Source organism: Acomys minous (genome assembly GCF_964271855.1).
Source record: "Acomys minous genome assembly, chromosome: 20".
Taxonomy (NCBI): Eukaryota; Metazoa; Chordata; class Mammalia; order Rodentia; family Muridae; genus Acomys; species Acomys minous.
This window is the reverse complement of record NC_140502.1, coordinates 13,573,838-13,587,242: the sequence shown is the minus strand read 5'-3', so window position 1 is coordinate 13,587,242 and position 13,405 is coordinate 13,573,838. Positions and strand designations below refer to the sequence as shown.

The 13,405-nt window shown below is 39.9% G+C and overlaps 1 protein-coding gene across 1 annotated transcript; it reads right to left on the bottom strand.

Annotated features, from left to right (window-relative positions):
* Positions 1 to 3,978: 3,978 nt before the first annotated feature.
* On the bottom strand, positions 3,979 to 5,150 carry LOC311591081 (vomeronasal type-1 receptor 4-like; the record flags this gene model as incomplete). Its single annotated transcript, XM_084770450.1, has 2 exons — positions 5,071 to 5,150; positions 3,979 to 4,898 (listed from the first exon to the last, which is right to left on the bottom strand). Exon 2 carries the CDS (start codon positions 4,888 to 4,890, stop codon positions 3,979 to 3,981), a length of 912 nt encoding a protein of 303 aa, XP_084626576.1. The 5' UTR covers positions 4,891 to 4,898; positions 5,071 to 5,150.
* Positions 5,151 to 13,405: the final 8,255 nt, after the last annotated feature.

The window sequence follows — 13,405 nt, the reverse complement described above, 5'->3', positions numbered from 1 at the left end:
CTATCAGCAGGAATGATAGAGTGTGGGGGCAGAGCTGTTGTTACTGATGCTCTCAAGGGGCAAAATATAAGGAAACTGGTTTCCAAAATTACAGTGATGTTTATGACCCACAGTCTGTATTACCAAATGAAGCTGAGTACAGTACTAGGATAGAGGAAATGGAGCAGAAGGCTGACAAGGGTGGACACAAGATTCGGAATGGTTTGCATGGGCCTGGCATCAGGGGAGAGTCTCAGGTGGTGTTGAGCACTGTGCCCGTAGTGTACCTGTATCTTATGCCTATAGAGGATGTTCACCATGGAGACACTGGTCCAGGATGTGAGACTCAAACACAGACCATCAGTGAAGCTGACCAAGAGCATACACAACTGAGTTGAAATAGCGCCAGAAACCGGATGACAAAAAGTCCCCCTAAGTCGGTTTCTTAGCTGCATCCCTTCTGAAAGTAGGTCTTGTCACTTTCACAGTTTATCATGACCTTCAGAAGCAGATGACCAAGCTAGCTGAGGGAGCCAAAAGGAACCATGTACTTGAAGGCTTTGCATGTAAGCTTTGTCTACTTCATGTGGTCGGCACACGTACTGGTTTCTTGAAAACAACTCAGAATGCCTGTGGTGTACAGTGAATTCCATTGTGATACATGGTTAAAGAATAGGACAAGTTTTCACACAATGTCATCCAAGAGATATTTCACTCCAAATCTTCCATTGTCTGAGGAATTCCGCTAGAGATAATAAACATAGAGTTGGTGAGAGTCAAGTGCTCTATTTACAATCAGGGCTTTGGGCCTCAAACATTATTTTCAGACAATCCTGGGATTAAATAATGAATTAGAAATGAGGGCTTGACCAAGAACCGTACTCTAGCCTGCATGACTCCACCCTTAAGCATGTTCTATGATTTTGTTTTGTCCCTATTAAGGTGGCATTATGCTAAGTAGACTAGAAAGGAAAACTAGGAGTTTTCACTACTTTCATTAAAGTACCTTAACATCAGAAGATGATGCAGCTTGGTGGTGAATACTTGCTTAGCAAGGCAATGGATTTCATCCCCAGCACCTCAAAAAAATAACTTGAATCAAATAATTTTTGCTTCATCATATTTATAAATCATTCACAATGTTTGCTCACATAGTCAGATATTTAATAGTTATCTTGTTGGAGACCCCTGCATAGTTTGAAGTTTTAACATTTCCGTCAAAACGCCATACTGTTTCCATCATAACTTTCAAACTCTCTCTATGAATTGCTGTTACTATCCCATACTTCCCACTTTATTCATTTTTAATATTTTATTTATTCCTGGAGAATTTCAGACAACATGCAGTGTGGTTTTGTTTCTCATATACACTCTCCATACAAGTCTCACTGACAACCAGAGAAGAAAGATGATGGTGAGGAAGTCAGTGAAGGGCTGACAGTGACATCTGAACGTGAAATAGATGCAGTGAATGGTCCGTTGCTGAAAGTGGGATGATATACTGTCCAACTCTGTGTAATTTTGACATTATAAATATAGACTTTAATGTGGCAGGAGGATTTTCTTTTCTTGGCCAGTCTAATTGGTGTTCTGTATGTCTCTTGCATGTTTATAGGCATCTTTCTTTAGTTTGGGGAACATTTCTAATATTATTTTTGTTGAAAATATTTTCTGTTCCCTAGTGCTGGGACTCTTCTTTGCCCCTCTACTATTTCTATTATGCATAGACTAAGTTTTTCATAGCATCCCAGATTTCCTGGATGTTTTGTGTCAGGAATTGTTTGATTTAACATTTTCTTTGACTGATGTATCAATTTCTTCTGTTATATCATCTATGTCTGGGATTCTCTCTTCCATCTCTTGGATTCTGTTTAAAATGGTTACTTCTGTTTTTCTGTTCTTTTCTCTGTGTTTTTCCATCTCCAGAATTCCTACAGATTTTGCTTTCTTTATTGCTTTTAATTCCATTTTAAGGTCTTTGACAGTTACATTCATTTCCTTCACCTGTATAATTGTTTTTTCCTGGATTTCTGTAAGGGATTTATATATTCCCTGTTTAGCACTCTCTACCTGTTTGATTGTATTCTCTGTATGTCTTTAAGGGGCCTCTATTGTCTCATGATTCCAGAGTTAAGGTAATTTTCTTGTTCCTCTTTTGTGTTAGGATATCATGGGATTGTTGTGGTGTGATACTTGGGTTTTGATGTTACCCTGGTGTCCATGTTCTTCTTATTTGTGTTCTTATGTTAGCCTTTATCCATCTGGTTGTCTCCACTACTGTCTGGTGGTCACTGGGGGCTCCCTGCTTCCAGGAACTCATGTATGTGTGAGGTACGGTAGATGAAGAGTTCAGGGGGCCCAGCACCCTGTGTTTGTCTTGTGGCTTGGTGGTCCCTGAGTGCTGTGGGACTTATGGCATCCAGGTATGGGTAAGGTCCAGTAGAAGGATGCTTCAAGGAGCTGGGGTAGTTTCCCCTCTGGTCTGGTGTTATCAGGGTGTACTGGTGTCTAGACATCTTACCTGTCTTCTGGGGGTGAAACTAAGGGCCTCCAAGGATGAGGTTCAGAATTGGAAAGGGGTGTGCAGGGTATAGGGTGGTGCTCTTCACCATTAGGCCCACCAGGAAGATAGGACAGGCTGGGAACTGTAGTCTGCTGGTTGTCATAGGTGGCCCCCTACGATCTCTAGGGATCAAGGTACTGGATCAGGAATGGGGCACACAAGGGACCAAGGATGTTCTTGAAGAGAGGGAATAGGATAAGTAAGGGAGTGCTGACAGAATTGAGGGTGGGGACCTGGTGTATGGAGAGCTGGGGTAGAGGGAGAAAAGAAGGCTTACAGAGAAAAGATAAACTGTGGGAGGGGGCACCTCTGAGACATGCTGGGAAACTATGACATGGTAGCCTCCTGGGAGGATATGGGGGTGACTTTCCTGAGACTCCTAGTAGCAAAGGTCATTAAGACTAAAGAGGCCACCCTCTAGCACACAGGACTCCTGGTAGAGGGAGGGGAACACCAAGCCACCCACACACACACAAAAAAAAAACCCACCACCACCACCACCACCACCAACAACAACAACAACAACAAAAAACCCTTCGACTCAAAATGAATCCTGCCTACAGGATGTCCAGGGAAAATGATAGAGCCAATATTGAGGGAAGGTTCAACCAACACTTGGCCACGCAATGAGAGAGAGCCAACCCCTGACACTACTAATGACACTTTGCTATGACTGAACGACACTACTAATGACACTTTGCTATGACTGAAGACTAGAGCCTTAAAAATCTGTCCTCTCAGAGGTCCCCCCCCCCAACCTGCCGCCGAGCAACAGATCAAAACAGACGCTGAGAGTCACAGCCAAACATATAAAGTGAATAAATAAATAAACTTAGAAAAAATATACAAACTTTTATTTAAAGCTTGATTTTCATAGTTAAAGTAATATGTACAAATGACAAATTGACAATATGAACTTAGGATCCCCACAGACTGTGGGGGATTTCAGACAGATTTAAGGAAGGACAGAAGACCCACTTGGTTCTGTGTGAAACTATCCCATAGACTTATGTCGAGTCTTAATTTAAAAGGCAAAAGGAAAGGAACCAAGCACAGGCATTTGATTCTTTCCTTCCTGACTATGAACTCAACTTTACCACATAATTTGTGACACTCTCACTACAAATTTATCTTCTCTAATTGTTTCTACAATACCATAAAGGACAGAACTGTGGATTGTGGAGGGAAAGACCTATTTCCTACTTTGAGTTACATTTGTCTGCTATTTTGTCAGAGAAACAAGAAAAATAAATAACACATCAAACAAATGATTTCCCACAGAATGTCTACTGAATAGCCACATAATGAAGGAGCCAATTGTAGTAAGATTAAAGCTTTCAAATTGCAGTTTTAGTTTTGTACAACAGATAGAAAAAAATATGATAATATAATTAGAGTAAAAAGGTTACCAGGGCTCATGTCATAATTGTAGGAAGCTATATTTTAACAAAGCAGGGCAAAGCCAGGCTGGAACCAGACTTCATACTGATGAGAACAAAGGGGCTTAATATGGAAAAGCATCTTTCTAGAAATGTAAACGGACTTAGTCCCCAAAGCATTGGATATTTGGAATAGGCCCAAAAGATGACAACGATGGAATTAAATGAGTAAGAGATGAGAAATATACATAGCAGGATGAGGACAGTTATGGTGGCTCTGTCCTCAGGCGAGAATTTTAGAAAGTGCTGAGCACTGTGGATATGCTTACATTGCCTCTTATGTCTGTAGAGGAGGCTCACCATGGAGACACTCGAGCAGGCCATGAGACCCAGACACAGGCCATCATAGAAGCATTGAAAGAACATGTATAGCGCAGTTGCAAAATTTCTTGACATAAACCACGAGCAGTATCCATAATTTGCCCGATTGGTTATATTTTTCTTGTAACTACGGCCAGAGGCTCTTATTGGTATCAAAATATTCAGCAACAGATGCATGAGCCAGCTGAGCGAGCAGGAGGGACTTACGTACTTGGTGGCTCTGTGTTTCAGCTTCCTCCACCTGGCGTTGCTGGGGTTGATTGAGATTGCTTGGAAGCAGCTCAGGAGGCACATCGCATAAAGGGACATTTCCCGTGTTACTCTGGAGCTGTACATTATCAGCTTACATCCAATGTCATCCAGGAATACTTTAAACCCACAATCTGACATTGCTCGCGGAATGCCACGTGACATGATTGACAAGCAGTTGGCAAAAGTCAGGTGCCCTATAATCAGGTCTTTCAGCATTAAATGCTTTCCGTTGGCTATCACAAAGACATAGGAAAGCAGTATTGAGAAGTTGCCAAGCATTCCCACTGTAATCTGGGAGAAGAGAAAGATTCCCATGGCAAAGTTTCCAGAAGCCATTTTCACTCCTGTTTTTAAAAGCAAACACATTTGTTATGGTCCAGAGATCTCGGAAATACATTATGAGTGTGCATTAATTTCGTGAAATTAGATTACATAGACTATCCAGGCCTTTATTGAGTTTATACCGCTGTCACAAAAAAAAAAGCATGTGTGTATTGTTTTTATTTAGTTACTTACTTATTTATTTATTCAGAAATTCTTCGTTCTCTACTCTTTCATAATCTCAATTGGTGGTAGACATCTTTAATTTTAAGCCTCAAGAGACGAAGAGAGACAGGTTAACCTTGTCTATGGAAGCAGCTCCATTTCCAAGACTGTTAGGGCTACACACTAACAAACCCAGCCTAGAAATGAAAAGAAATAAAAACCAGAAGGATTGCTCTGCACTTTTTTTCTTTTTGATTTAGCTCAATAATTTTGGGGGCCAATTCTGAGAGAAGGAATTTTTTTTTAAACCGTGCCATTATTTCTGAGGCTCACATGAAACAGACTTCACAACTCATCAAGGGAAATGACAGAAACTATTTGAAAATTGTATTTGCAACGAGCGAAGAAAGGTTATTTTAATTTTAAGACTCATCTTGTTTTTAGTTAAGGGTATGCCTTTAATTGGGCATGTTCGGGAGGTTGGATGTGGGTTTGAGTGCCAGCAGGGGACAGAGGCTTGGGATCTCCTACAGCTGCATTTTGGAGAGACTTCTGAGCCACCAGTAGTCGCTAGGAACTGAACACAGACACACAGTAACAGCAGCACGCACTCTTAGCCGCTGACTAATCCCTCTACCCTAAAACGGGTATTTAAATCTTAATTTTGAAAAATATAAAATAAATGAAATGGGTTTATGACTTGGATAAATTTTCTAAAAAAAAAAAAAAAAAAATCAGAAACGTCCAAAATGTAAGCGAAGTAAGGCTCAACATCACCAATAATTAAGGGAACACAAGGAGGTGATACAAACCAATGTTGCAATTAGAGATCATCACACACTCTATAAATAGGTATCAATCAAAAGAAACTAACTAAATAAAAGCAGCAGTTAAAGCTGCTGACAACATAGGGGGAAAAAAATTACCCTAGTGCGTACTCTATAGGAAAGTAAAACATTGTAGAAGCGACAGAAATCAGTGCTGTTTTTCATTAATAAAATTGAAAAGTAATTACCAAATTCCAGTTGTAGTGTTACTGAGTATCCCACATGTTGAGTCATCAAGTCTTGTTAATCATAATAGAGAATGCTGTACAAGGATCTGGGAACATGGGAGGATACAAAAAAAATTAATTAATTAATTAAAAAAACCACACAGTGGCAGTGTTGAGTAAGAAGGGTAAAGGTGGCGCCAGATTCCATACCAGTGCCCCACTGAGGCTCAGCAGTTGTCAGAAAGAATATCAGGAAGACACAGTCGCTAATTTCTTTAATGGTTGTTGTGACTCAGTGATCAGACCTTGTGATCCACAGTGACTTTGTGTACAGATGTCCACCTGCAGAAAGGGATTGCGTCTATAGCCCCTCACTTTGCGCGTAAAATGATGTTAAATACTCAGAGGTGCTGAAACTCTCAGAGGAAAACTTTAGAAACACAACAAGTAGAGGCAAACTACTAATAGCATAGGAGGTGCATCAATAATTAGCAAGCGGAACTGCGTGACGTTACAAGATTTCTGGACATTAAAGGAAACTACCGGACAAGTGGAGATATAACCTACAGAATGAGAAAAAAAATCGTTGATTTCTGTATTTCAGGAGATTATAACATAGAATGTATAAAGAGGGGGAAAAAAAGGTTAAAGAGACTTGCCACAAGTGTTCTGATCAACAAATGGCTTTTTAAAAAAAATGGGCAAAGGTTTCTTTAAAGACAAGGCACAGATAAGCAGTCAGTCATTTATAAAAGTGTTCATCATATTTACGTATCAAGGAAATGCAAATTACAAACACGTTGAGACCCCCATTTCGCACCTTACAATAACAAACATGACAAGAATAGACCGCAAGAAGTGCTGACAATGACGTGGAAAAAGAAACCTCGTTCTACAAAGGTAGGAGGCTAAGTACAACACTCATTATAAAAAAATAAACCTGAAGATTTCTCCATAGAATAAAAATAGGATGACAACATAATACAGCTATATATTTTTGATACGCAGACTGAGAAGGTTCCTTGTCCTAGCACAGAGATAATTCATATCCGTGATAACTGCCGCATAATTCACTGTAGCAAAGGAGTGGTACTCACCAGCAGACCAAGGAAGTGTGGTATGTTTACAGAGTGGCATTTTGTTCCTTCGCCGGGGGAAATGAAATCATGAGTTTTTTCAGAAACTACAGGGAATTTATCAAGGTCGCATAATACTTTAGGGATGTTTTATACTTTTTTTTCCTTCATAAGCAGATTTGAATGACTATGCTCATATTTATCTAAGTGTTGAGAGAAAGTGATTATGGGGTATGATACCCGAAAGATTATCAAAGGATGCAGGGGTGGGGGGTGGGGCGGGGAAGGTGTGTTGAGAAATTAATGGGAGGGGAATAAAAAGAAAAATGTGTCGTTAAAGTGAGAGAATTATAAAGGATAGATAGAGGGGTGAGGGAGGGTGTGTGACCAAAACAAAACAAAACATAGAAGAGGAGTATGAAAAATGAATTGGTTTGAAGATTTCATAGTAGAATCTAATATATGTATGCTAATTAAACTTTTACAAACCAAGCCAATTAAAAAAAATGTTGGCATCATGAAAAATATTTACTATTCAATAATGATAGTTCTTATAATTCAAGTAAATTTAATAACTTACAATGAGTAAAAAAAATATTAATTTTTTGGCCATTTTGTCTGATTTCACTTCTGTAGGATTTTTTTTTCATAATGGAAGGCATGGGGATTGAACTGAGAATCTCATGTATGGAAGATATTCGTTATGACATGTAGATAAAATCCTGCTCTTTTTATATGAATTTTATATCATTATGACAAGTTGTAGACGAATGATATTTGTAAACCTTACTTCTTGGTGACACCGTGGCTGTGTTGTCATTTTGTGCATTAGAATGAATCCTGTTTGTGTCCTTGGATATTTCCTGAAAGAACATTGTATAAATATATATTTCTCCTTGGTTTGTACAGTACATTTTATGTTCTAATAATTTCCCTCCTTAAAGCAATGCACTTGTTAAAACTATTAGCTATGCTTTATTAATTTTGTTGATAACACAAATACATTTCTGACATAAATTCTCATGGTACAGATGCTCTATGTATATAAAATATGTTTGCCATATAAAGAAAAAATTTATATTTTAATTCACCAATTCCATTTCTTAGTAAGACTGAAAAATAATCAAATTTGGAGTCTTGAAGAGTTGCTTCTTAGTCACATTTGCAGCAGAATCATTAAAAAAAACCTGAAAGATACAGTTGTTCCCCACGTCCCCTGGATGGGGAGACCTGGTGGCACTCAGAGGAAGGATAGCAGGCTACCAAGAAGAGACTTGATACCCTATGAGCATATACAGGGGGAGGAAGTCCCCCTCAGTCACAGTCATAGGGGAGGGGATTAAGGGGAAAATGGGAGGGAGGGGGGAATGGGAGGATACAAGGGATGGGATAACCATTGAGATGTAACAAGAATAAATTAATGAATAATTTAAAAAGTGAAAAAAAAGATACGATCGTTCCATACATCCATCACCACAAGAAAAAAAAACCCAAAAATCAAACAAATAAACAAAACCCATAAAGATAAATTTGTTTATACAAACAATGGTATAGCATTTACCCTTTAGGAAAAAATTGGACACATTCTAGAACACAAATGACCACAAGAGACACTGCATTAAGTGCTGCATGAGTCTGTCTAGCAGTTTTAACCAAAATGACCATCTTCAAGGACACAGAAACTAACATGACGGCTGCCAGAAAGATGGCTCAGCATGTATAAGTGCTTTCTACCTAGTCCAATTCTCAGGGTTCCTTCCAGGATCTACAGGATAATCTGAAGAACTCTCTCCAAAAACATGTCTTCTAACCTCCAGTCGTATATGCTTTCCAAGATACACATGCCCTCACTAGCAATAAATGAATCCTGTAACACAAATTTTAAAAAACAATAGAATGATGAAATACATGGCTGCAAGGAGGAGATTATTATTTCAAGGACGCAGAATTTTGGTAAGTGCCGAAAACGTTCCAGAGATCAGACACAGAGCGTTAGGATCAGCTTTCACATGACTGAACTGTCTACTCACAAGAGCTAACACAATAAAAAGTTGTGGTTTGACACTAGTTCTAACCGTAAGTGTAAAGAAGCTTGTTGGCTCAGTTTATTAACAATTAAACTTTATTATACAACCCAACTAGCATATACAAGAAGGAAAAAAAGGTTAAAGGGACAGAAGATTAAAACCTCCTGGAATCCGTTCGGCAGGACGGGTCCTTAGGTGTCTCAGTCCCACGAGCTGGTCCGGTCCTTTCCTCTCTCTCCGAGCCTTCTTCCTCTCTCCTCCTACCTCTTCCCAGTCATATGCAAAGGGAGGTCCCTTCTCCCTTCGAGGGTCAATTAGGAAAACAATAGCCACGGTGGGGTTCCTAGGTAGGCTTCCTGAATTCCAAGCCCAGGAAGGCTCCAAACAGTCTCTCACAAGGTATTCATGGTGTGCCTCAAGGGTAAAGCCCGCCAAGACTGCTTCCACCTGAGACAAAGCTTAATCTTTCCTATAAAGCTGTTGTTTACATATGAGGAGTTCTGGGATAGGATGTGTGTTACAGAGCAACCGCGATGACAGTCAACTAAATTCACAGCTAAGATGTTCTTATCGATCAGTGATATGAACTTAAGAGCCGCAACAATGAATGTGATTTTTTTTTCTACAAGGAACACTTGGAAGCACGTTTGAGTGGTATGTAATATGGCACAGCAATCCCTGAAATCAGACAGATGCATGACATCTTCTGAAATGCTAGGCAGTGACAATGACAATAGGAACAGAAAAAGCCAAGCATACCTGGGTCTATATTTCAGAGGAGGACAGGTCTTCCATGACAAGAACACTCACGTGTACGTTCCTTCAGATAACATGTGAGATGGAACCATATTACAAACAATTTTTTGGGTGCATAGAACGGCTCAAGTAGCAAGAAATAAAACGGTACTTCTAACATGCATTTATTCTTTATAATAATTCATTCAACCTAACTTGTAATCGTGAAACATCCATAATATCTGTTTTTGATCACAGGAAAATCAATCTATATTTTTATCATTGATATATAAATTCAACTTACTCGTATCAGTATTTTCTCCAACCCATTGTTTTAATCCATAGCCTTAGGCACGAAATCAGGATGTAACGTATTCCAGAAGCATATAAACTGATGAGTAGGAGAAATAAAAACAACAGAAGTACTTCAAGCTGTTTAGGATAAGATGGGGCTGAAGCTAGCAGCTTGTTTAGCTATTGCAAGGCCCTGGGAGTGTTCCGCAATGCCATCGGTAAGGAATCAAAAAAACAAAACAAAAACAAAAACAAAACAAAACAAAAAAAACCTACCTTTTGAAACAAACAAAAAACTTGGAAGGTAGATGCAAAAAGAGTTAGAGATTGTAGAAAAGGATGGAGACAGAGGCAGAGAGGGAAGCAGAGGCTAAGTAAAGAAAGGAAGGAAGAAAATAAGGAGATACTGATGATAAGAGAGATTAGGTAGCAGCTCATGTGACAAACGGGGTCCACACATCTTAGGGAGGAAATAAGAGATTCTATGTTGGCATGAATCTAAAAATACCCTAATTTCATTCAAAATCCCCCTACTTCCTAAGCAATACTTGACTCCTTTTTACCTAACCATGCCTTGAATTACTTTTCTTTCTTTCTTTCTTTCTTTCTTTCTTTCTTTCTTTCTTTCCATTTCTCTCCCTTCCCCCCTCTCTCCCTCTCTCTGTCTCTCTCTGTGTCTCTCTCTGTCTCTCTCTCCTTCTCTTTCTCTTTCTGTTTTTCTCTCTTTCCTACACACATCCATCCATCCATCCTCCCTTCCTCCCTCCTCCCTCCCTTCCTTCCTTCCTTCCTTCCTATCCTCTTACTGTCCTTCCTTCCTTTTCTTCAGCAGAAATGTTGAAAGACATTCTTAATATAGATTTTTACGTAAAAGTAAATTTAAGAGAAACATCTGGGTAGAAATTAAATTGCCTCCCAAAGCACAAGTGTGTATTCTCCAAAAGGTGCTTGCTAATAGACTGAGTTCTTACTAGTCACATAACCTGGCCACTCACCTCAGCGCTCAATGACACAATTGTGGTGGCTGTAGCCATGAGAAGCGAGTCTCTGCTGAAACTGTTGTGAGGCTGTCTCCCTCACTTAAAGCTTCCTGACCTCCCTGCGCTCTTTCCCAAAAGACAAGCCACTTTAAACTCAGCTGTAGGCTCATGATGATAGCATCTCCACAAGGGTCTGAAAGTAATTTCTGAACACCTTGGTCCTGATTTCCTGTCAGAAACAAAACAACACGATGAAAGCGAGCCTATTACATGAGCAAGACCTAGGAAGCAATTAGGAAGCAGAGGGGAGGGCAGGGCAGAGAAGCCGTGCAGAACAAACAGGGCATCATTGCTACTAAAGCACAAGAAAGTTGCACATCCTTGCCCCTGCGGACCTTGCCCTGTCATCATCCTCGAGAGTTTCAACATCTCAAAGCCATTTGCTCCCAAAGAAACTCAGGACAACGGGTTAACTTAGGTGTCTGTTAACATGTTAGAAAAGATGCTGTCGGATTCTCAAAGCATTGCAAAGACCTCCGAGAGAGGCCTGGTTCCTCTCTGCACTGTGCATATGGTGCACATACGTTAAAAAATGGGCAAAATATTCAGTCACATAAAAGTAAATAACAAATAAAAGTAATAGCTAACTCCTCACTGGACACCTTCCTTCTTTTGAGTTCCATCAGCAATTTCATCCAAGATCTTCACAAGTTTGAGGTGCTTAAATCATAGAAATTTCATCTCCCTATGTATCTATTCATGGAGAAGAAAGATGAGTGTGCCTAAAAATATGTTGTGCTAATCATCAAAGAAATCCTCCTTTAGGGACACTTCAGGTAGATTTCATGAATAACTATAAAAGAATAAAACTATATATTTAATTTACATTTATTGCACACTGTAAAACTTCCTTTAGAGACACTTGTGTCACCACAAGAAATGTATCTCTGATGAAACTGTGGTGACACACCACCCCCACACACACACTAAAGGTTCATGATCACCTGGTGTTCTTTCCCAGTAGATTGGTGATTTTAAACTCAGTTCTTGGCCCGCGGTGACAGCCTCTACAAAGGGGTCTGAGGTAACTTTTAAGTACCTTGGTCCTGAGTTCATGTCAGAAAACAAAATTCAACAAACAAATAAAGAAGTGCAGGTGGCCTGAGAAACTCCGAGAAGGCAATTAGGAATCAGAAGAAAACTCTCTGTCAGTCTTAGGAGTACAAAGGGAATGGCAGAACAGGGCTTCCCTACTATTAAGGTGCCAGTAAGCTGCACAGCGCTGCCCTTGGTGATCCTTTCCCTATTATACAGTAGCCTAGAAAGATCCAACATCCCCCAAACTGTTTGTTTCCAAATTCAAGCAAGAGGAAATGGCTAACTGAGGTGCTTATTAACATATCCGAGCGGATGCTGGCTGCCAGATTCATACAGAATTGCAAATACTTCTTACACAGCCCTGGCTCCTCTCAGCGCTACCCCTGCCTTGTGCTTTAAACTTCTCCAGCCCCTGCGCTTCTCTGCCCTTCTCCCAGCGTCTTTTTTTTTTTTTTTTCTTTTTCTATGAACTCCAAACATTCTGGCTGTGTGCTATTAGGCTTTTCTTCTTGTCCCCCTTCTCTTAACTCTTCCCGCGGCACTTTGTCCTCTTGATTTCCTTGACCCTTTCTCCACTGTCCGCCATTTTTCTCCCGCACTTCCCCTGTTTTTCATCTCACGGCGCAGTTCACTCTATTGGCCGTGTCTAATACATACACTTCCTTACTCCTGTTCTCTGGACTCTTCCAGGCGCCTCAAACTGTCTCTTCAGGAGTCTTTCAATGTGGTCATGTCCATAGTTTCATTTTTAAAAATCCCATATATTAAAGGGTATGGGAGAAAGTAGAGGTCAGAGGTCTGTGTGCATTGCATCCTCCAGGCCAAGGTTTCTAAATTATCCATTTATGGTGTGTGTGTGTGTGTGTGTGCGCGCGCGAGCGCGCGCGCGCGCGTGTGTGGGTCACTCTGTTGATTATCACGCTGCAGAGAACTCCTTTTTATGCGTATATTGGGTATAAGGTTGGGTAGTGTACATTGTGCACATACGTACATATGGGAAAATATCTATTCATAAAGAATGTAAATATTTTAAAAAATAATTTACTCATTAATGGACAGCTTCCTCACTTTGTGTTCAATTAGTAATTACATTCAGGATCCTTACAAGTTTGCAGTACATAAATCACAGAAATTTCTTCATCCTGTGCTATCTATTTATGG